Consider the following 8752-nt stretch of genomic DNA (forward strand, 5'->3'; position numbering starts at 1 on the left):
TATATATTTATATAAAAATATATATGTATACACATCCAGGCAAATTTTACCTAAATCTTACAAAATGTTAAGTTACCTTATCTCAACCATTTAAAGAGGAAAACTGACTTTCCTCTTTTCTACTACTGTTTAGCCTAGCTTACTTCCAAAATGCCAAAGAATGGTGCTTTTAATTATTAAAGCAAAAAAATATGGTTTATTCTGCATAACTTTCATTTAAATAAAAGATCCCAAATGAAATCTAATTATTACCTACCTGAGAGCATTCAAGTTAAAAACAAATAATGTTTCAAATACCCCAACAAGGCATAATTGCCTAACGAGTTTATTATCCTATAAACAATACAGTAATTATTACCTATGGTACAAACATAAAACAATACAATCTACTTTCTTCCCACAAATACACACTTCATGTGATCAAAACTATACACTAGAAAATATTACTCAGAGCTCATAGCGTAGATGCCAAGCTTTCTAACAGGCCTTAACTTGCACCTGCAAATGGATGGTAACTATTTCTCTTCCAAGTAAAAACTAAATCAAGGACAAAGATCTGGAGCCCCAGAACAATAACATCAAGTTTACAGCTTGACAAAAAAAACAAAAGAAATTAGATAGTGAAAGAAAACCTGAAGATAAAAGTAATGTATTTTATCAACTTGAACACGGATGAAGATAAAACCTACAGGTCACTTTAACAGTAAGGACTCAAATCCTAAATGACAGAAAATTCTTATAGATTACTAAATGAGGCTAGAATATAGACCTAGATCTAACGGGGTAAAGAAAATTCAGAGGGCTTCAAAACAGAAACCCAAAAGAAAACAATAACCATCCAGTTGATCAAGACTTCATGTTTGTATTCTTGGATGTATAGGTTCAAATGGTAAATGATGAGTTGATGCCACAGAGGAAAAAGTAGGTACAGGTAGACTAATGTGATAAGAGCAAAAACACTAAAATGCTTATGTGAGTGTCTTTTTTTCCTCTTAGAAGTTCTGTCTACAATGAAACTGCAGGACTCCTGATACTTTCACAAGAATGCCGTAATTTCCACACTGCCATTCTTTTACTCCGAAAAGCTTAACGTATTTCAGTAACAATGAGAAAGTCCCACTATTGAAATACAACAGTGGACACACCCTAAATGTTACACAGGGAATTAAAGTAAAACGAGTCCAAAGGACAAAACCTGGATACTATAAAACTAAGATTAAAACTGAGACATAAAGTCATTAAAATTCCTAAGAAACTTGTTTTTGGATCATATCGAGCCTTTATATGACCTCATTTTAACCTATACAAGGCAAAATCATATGACAAATTTTGAAAATAAAGGGTAAATCAATAATTCTCTTCTTCCAGCTTTTAGACTATCTTTTAAAATACTACTATTTAATACCTCACTTTCATATTTCAATTTCTGAAGAGTTTGGCTATTGTGACTATATTTCTTTATATGCTAAATATTGCAACATGTATTTGAATTTCATCTTCATAATTACAATGTTGTTTATTAAATATTTTAATAGGAAGTTCTTGCCTAACTTCAATAATAATATGCCTTCGGATTCTCAGAGAATCAGATGAAAACTTACATTTTCAAAATAACAGTATTTTAAATAAGATATGCTATGTAAATATGCTGAAAGTTAGTTACAAATTGCACAGTTTAAGTATTGTGCAAGAAAATACATCCAAAACCTAATTTCACGTTTTATTTGATTTAGTTTTGAAAATCAGCTTTTCTTAATTCATGAAAATAAAACTACCAGCTTAGTTAATACATATTTTATGCATTATAGTTTTATCACTGAGTAATTAAATTGTATACCAATGAGGCATACTAACTCTTGAAAAATCTATATTCTGATGCTATACTAAGAGTTTTCTTAAGATAAATTAAATCAGAAAAGGGTGAAAACAATTTCAAAATGACCCAAAGCTTCGGTCCACACACGTTGTTTGAAAACAAAGTTTTTCAATGGTAAGGCAAACAACAAAATGTATCAAGAAATGACTTAATCAAAAAAGGCTATTTCTTTCTCAATGCTTGACTCCATTAGTCTTATTGGCCAATCATGGACATATGTATATATTTCAGTGTATGTGTAAGAGTCAAAGATTTCCTTGGAGATGACAGTTTTGTCGAAAATGCAGATACAGTAATTTTGATGCCAAAAATGATATCAAATTTGCTTTCCCCACAAAAATTTTGGATTTGGTCCTTGATTTATTAAAAGCAGAGACCTTTGTGAGAAGTGAATGATTCAAATTGGTTAGCCCACCAAATCTGGGCTTAAATAAAACAGAAAGTTATAATACTTTATTTGAGCTTTTTTTTTTTTTATAGAAACCGTATGTATGACTTTCACTTTCTAGAAAGTGGTTTTCTCTCGAACACACATCAGAACCATTCATCATAATATAATTGCAAGTTGTCAGTCAGGGCCGCACCCTTCACTTTGTGGCAAACCGCCAACACATCTGTCAGAAGCACTCATACGCTTCCGTGTGTTATTGTAATCCTCTACAAAGAGAACAAGCTCATTCACCGATTTCACATTTTCCAAACAAAACAATGACTTCTTAAAACCCAATCCAAATCAAATTGTGTTTCCCTATAGACCATGAGCTACTTTCTCACTGAATGACTGATGGCACCAGTAGTTAAAGGGAATCATATTATCTTGTATACAGTTGAATTACTTTTGTGATAGACATGCATTTTTAAAAACAAAGAAAGGTGTTCATATTGTATGGTTATATGTATAAACATTCAACACGCATATATAAGGGACACTGTAATAACATAAATAACATACTATTTCAATAAATTCCTTTGCCTTAATCATCTTTTTGTCATATAAATACTACATACTGATAGAAACCAAATCCATTTTAGTTAAGAACAAAAAGTACCCTGGAGTTATAGCAGATCAGTACAACTGTCATTAATTTAAATCATCCCTACAATCTGAAAGAGTCAGCTCTCAACAAAGTAGGACAGTAGAAAGAGGATAAGCTTCCTTGCAGCTACCCAAGAGTTAAATAAAGAGTTAGAGTTTTTCTATTCACTCTATATATCTGCCCTTCCAAAGAAGTTTCCAAGTATCAGAAGTCTAAAACTTTATTACCAACAGAATAAACCCCTTAAAAAAAAATTGGATCCAATATGTCAAATGTTCACAAGTCATAACTTTTCAAATAGATTTTGGTCGTGTATGTGTCACATGTATGTGTATGGTCATTGCTACCCTGCCTGCATGCTGTGTCTCTCTCAGTAACAGAGACCCCAAAATGCTATGTCAAAGAAGCTTTTGTACCTTTATTTGAATGAAAGACACATGAATTACTATTGAGGATATGGGTATTTTTCCCACAAGATAGAGCATAGAGAAATCTTTACAAAGACACACATAAATATTTATATCCACACGTTATACATAGATGTATTTCATTTTTCCTACTGTATTTGTTAGACAAAATCAAAGCTTTCAAGAATAGTGGAAGTGATGGAAACAAAATCTCCAAACCTAGTAAAACTTTGTTGATTCTTAGTAATCAATAACATACATATTTAATAGACCCTATGATGACTATAAAACAGATTCCATATTAATATCTGTTAATATAGTACTTAAGTCAGGCAAGTGATTTCAATACTTTATATTATTTAAGTTTCATTTAATGTGTTATTTAATGTTGTCACCTAGGTAATAACATCCCAATATTATAAAAGATTCAAAGAGGTTAAGTGACTTTCCCATGATGATACACCAACCCAAATTCCTATTTTCAGATTCTAAAAAAGTCACGGTTTTATTATGTGTGTTTTCACTGAGTTATATGAACACACAAATATAAACGTTAACATACAAGCAAGTTACATAATATTTAGACAAGTTATATACACAAGTTATAAATAAAATCACACATATATAAAATCATATATATATACACATACCCTTTTACTAAAAAGGACAATACAGATTTAGGAAATTCGGGATATACAGTAGCTGCAAGAAAAAAATTTAATTTGGGATACCTTCTCTCATGAATCTCAATAAGTTTACCAATATATTTTCATATATTCATTTCTCAGTCAAATACAGAGTCATGAAACTCAAATAAAATGCCTTATATCTGTTCTCTTCCATTGGGCCTGAGGAGATGCAATCAAATAATTCTTTTACTAAATATTATAAAATAATAATAACGAATATGTATTTGATAAAAGGATAATGATAATCATGCCTGCCATCTTTAATTGGAAGAGATACAGACATTCATTTATTTTACTTTTCATCAAGAGAGTAAGTTTTCTGGATCAAGTAAAGTATTTTTAAATGTTTACATTAATTTTGGAACATTACATATAATGATGTGGAGTGAGATTAATCGGAATTTCTCAATATGCAAGTACTCTAAATTACTGGCCCAGCCTATAGTTTTCTTGATACCACTAACTTTTTAAAATTTTTAAAGCCCATTTTTAATAGTGTTAAAACACATTTCATAAAGAAAATTGGATCCGAATTTTTGAAAGTTATTTGCCATTTAAAGATACATAATTATATTATTGATTGTATTTATATTAAACCTAGCAAATAGTATGATTTAGGGTTATCTAAGGATTTTCACTAATATAATTGTAAATATTACATCAATTACCATTTTATCAATCCATTACTATTTATCAGCTATAATTAAATATTTTACAGTTTTAAAAATTAATGTTTTTACTACTGAAGTGTGATTATACGCACACATCTATTTGGCCCAATATTTTGCCAAAGATATTAATACAACTCTAAAATGGCCCATAATTAAAAATGGGAAAGATCAAATTTATTGATGAGAGAAAAGGGAGCCCTATGAGATGTGGTGTGTGTATTATATTATTTGTATTAATTTAATTTTATATATTTATATTATTCTATTATATTATTATTACATATATTATATATTTCTTTGCTGAGGTCAAGTCAAATTAAATGAAACATTTATTTGGTGCACCCAGTTCATATCATTGAATGGCAATATCCAAACCACATTTTCAGTAGTAGATGCTCAATAGTATTCATGGAAAACAGGCTGTTTTTACTAAATCTATAACATCATAACAAGAAAATCTGACAGCCTACTTTTAAAAAATAATGATTAAAAATATTAAATAGAAATAAATATCAAAAATATGCATAGAATCTTGAATGCTTTTGTAATAAAATAATGATTTTATGTTGTAACAATAAAAGTGCTCAAGATAATTTATGTTCAAGGTGAACATAATTATCCAAATAAGTTACCTCTAGATAGTTATCAGAAAATAATTTTCTTAAACCATAATTTTCAAAGATCAGAAACACACACATACATATAACACCACACTAACATACGAACCTTCGTAAAACCTAAAAGATTACTTCTGTGGCTTTAAATTTTATTTCAATTAAAGCTGCAAAACTTATTAAGAACATTTTATTTTATTTTGTGTTATTAAGCACTACATAGCAAGAAATTATCTCAAGTGAAGGACCAACAAACCTATAAACAAAGAATGATTATATTTGCCATATTTTCTTGTTATGTCAGAAAGGAAACTCTATTCAATGTTGCTAATGTTCTACAATTTCAGTTACTTTTTAAAAAGTTCTCTAGATTTATGTTATTCTCCTTTAAGCAGTTATGATTTAAAACAACTAAGTTACCCCTGAAATCTTGAAAGAAAGACTTGCTGAAAAATATAAAAGATGACCAAATTCAGAGTATAATTATGCACAGTTTCTAATATTGATATTTAAATAATGTGCTTATGCTATTAATAATGAGATAGAATACTTCTTTTTTCTTACATTAATATTTAGCAGGAAAGAAGTGTTATTTTCAACCCTAAAATGTTAACTCCATTTACCTAAGACTACAGATACCTTCTCTCTCAAGTCTACCAAGCTGCTTCTGATATCTCTTATAATAGAGAACTGGGTGTTCATGCTAATCAAATAATCTAACTAAAAGAGTTACTATATTAGTACATGGGCTATTAATTTTCATAGAGTTTTTGTTATTTGCTACTGAACATAATTTAGTTTGTATTGACTCGGGAATTATTTAATAATTTGAAAATGTTATTGTCATTTGTCAATAGGCAAAAATATCTGTTGAAAGAGTGTTCTGACAGAGTACAAGTAAACCTAGTGTTACCGTATGTGAATATAGAATATTTTCAATCTTACACACTTCAAAGATGTTTTAGTTCTCATACCCTTTACTCTACATTTCCCTTCTTATTCATGCTTCTATTATAGAGTTTAACATTTTATATTAATATAATCTTTTATATTCACTCCCCAATGGATAATTTGTTGCTAGGTTCTGGAAAGAAGAAGGTGAATTAAACAAGTACGGTGCCCTTCCCTGGTTGAGCATCAGTTTACTAGGGAATACAGGCACATCATCAAGCAAACGCAAACGTGTTTTAGAAGTGCTGTGATCCAGGAAGTGTGGGTGCGATAGAAACTCATGTGTGTCAATCTACTCCTACATTCATACCAAACCCACCTGCTACTATTTCCCTTGTGAGCCTCTTCTGGTAAAGCTGTATTTTATTCCAATTCTTGTCCCACGTGCCTATCACTGTGCTCATTTAATCTGCTTGGTGTTTTGAATTATTTTTCAGTAATAATGAAACACATGTCCTAAGCTCTAAGCACTTTATCTCTTCTTATTTATGACCATTAGCATATAACTAAGGTACATTAAAAGCACACAGTATATACTTCAGTTGTAAATTAGATTATAAATTATGATTTTTTAGATAAAACAGACTATTTCTAGGTTTTATTGGAAGGGCAGTATAGTCAAGTGAGCCTGACTGGACAACAGATGAAACAAACCTGCCAGTTTTCTTTCATTAACTATAAAAAACAAAATAAATGACATTAAATTCTCAAATAACTAGACTACAATAAACATAATGCTAATTAACTGAATGTTTTAATATTAAACTGATAGAAAGAATAATTGTAAAAAATATTTTTAAGGCAGGTGCAGTGGCTCACGCCTGTAATTCTACCACTTTGGGAGGCCAAAGCAAGGGTATCATCTGAGGTCAGGAGTTCAAGACCAGCCTGATCAACATGAAGAAACCCCGTCTCTACCAAAAAGACAAAAAATTAGCTGGGTGTGGTGGCGCATGCCTGTAATCCCAGCTACTTGGGAGGCTGAAACAGGAGAATCACTTGAACCTTGGAGGCGGAGGCTGCAGTGAGTCGAGATCGCACCATTGCACTCCAGCCTGAGCAACAAGAGCGAAACTCCATATATTAGAAGGAATTAAAAAGTTTTTTAAATTTCAGGGTGTTTTTCAACATGCCAGTGACTGTCACTGTACTTGATATACAACAAGAGCTCAATAAACGTCTGTGAACGAATGAATGAAAACTTCACTCAATTTTCTACACGTCCTATTATGCTGTATCCTATGATAATCACAAAGACTCAGAGATACTTCTGAGACGTTGCCTGATCCTATATCAATAAAAGCTATTTCAGTTATATTACCAATACAAATGTGCTATGGCAGAAAAACCACCTAAAGTTTCTGTAAATGTTTTCAACTGGTATGGAAACACATGAGTCTTCTGATGAACCCTCAAATATAATATACATTTGTTTGTATTTTCCATTGTTAGAATTTCCCAAGAGAATAAATATTTGGCATAGAAAAATAAAATGAATACGTTTCTGTTATATGCCTTATAAAATGATAAGATACATTGTTCCAATGTAAAAGTACTCACAATTTCAAGAAACTGAGCTTCTTGAAATAAAGCATAATATCATGATTTTTAAAGCCATATAAAATGAATATCCAGTTGTTGTCTTATTTCATGCCTCTGAAGAGGATTTCCTTCTCAAATAAGAGAATGTCTTTTACAGATTTCCAGGGTCCACAGTGATGTTCAGAATAAGCTGCTAGATAAAAGAATCTCAGTGTGTACGGGGGTCTATGCAACTTAGTTTTGTGTCTAAGCAATGACTAATGTCATTGCTTAAAAAGTCTACTAAAGTTTTAATCACTGCTGCTGACTTCCCAACAGGAACACCTGGCAGCAAGAAATTCTTAGTATATATCAAGAAGAAGAGGAATGCTCTTGGACATTCTATTTACTAAATTGCAGGCCAAATTATCTTAAGATATTACTAATATATAACTAACAGATACAGCATATCCTTCAATTCATGTTCAGTATATATATGCTATATGCTCCCTCTATATAGCATATACTTCGATATAACTAAGATATCTTTTAATATGATGATCACTGTGTTCAATGAGTTATTTATGAGCCACATGAATTTTTATGTATAGTGCTGTCTTATAAAAAGGAAATGCTAGCAGACATATTTTGGAAAATTGTGCTTTTACCATTCTCTTCTATTTTGGTACCCTTTGCTTATTTTCTGTCTTCCATTTATTGCAGTCCCGTGCTCATGTTTCATATAAGGAATATACATTTAAACTATTAATATCTGTTAAATAATAGTAGCAGAAATTTGGGTTTATTTTCTTATTTTGACATATTTCATGATTTATATTTTAATCAAACTTTAATCAAAAAAGTGGTAGAATAGATGAAATATTTATGATTGTTTAAGCTAGATGATAGGTCCATAAGGGCTCATCATACTATTCTCTCTACTTTTGTGTAGGATTGAAAATTTTCTACCATAAAGGTTTTTTTAA

General features: G+C 30.6%; 1 protein-coding gene across 1 annotated transcript in view; it reads right to left on the reverse strand.

Moving 5' to 3' along the window:
* Positions 1-5638: 5638 nt before the first annotated feature.
* Positions 5639-8752, reverse strand: part of LOC108517902 (transcription factor SOX-6-like) — a 120820-nt gene continuing 117706 nt past the window's right edge. The window contains exons 4-5 of the mRNA XM_017855996.1: positions 7806-7980; positions 5639-5740 (exon numbers count right to left, since the gene is read on the reverse strand). Coding sequence (XP_017711485.1) covers positions 7889-7980 — 92 coding nt within the window. The 3' untranslated portion in view covers positions 5639-5740; positions 7806-7888. The remainder of the gene's footprint in view (positions 5741-7805; positions 7981-8752) is intronic.

This window comes from Rhinopithecus bieti, unplaced genomic scaffold (assembly GCF_001698545.2).
Source record: "Rhinopithecus bieti isolate Rb0 unplaced genomic scaffold, ASM169854v2 scaffold_42618, whole genome shotgun sequence".
In the NCBI taxonomy this organism is placed as follows: domain Eukaryota; kingdom Metazoa; phylum Chordata; class Mammalia; order Primates; family Cercopithecidae; genus Rhinopithecus; species Rhinopithecus bieti.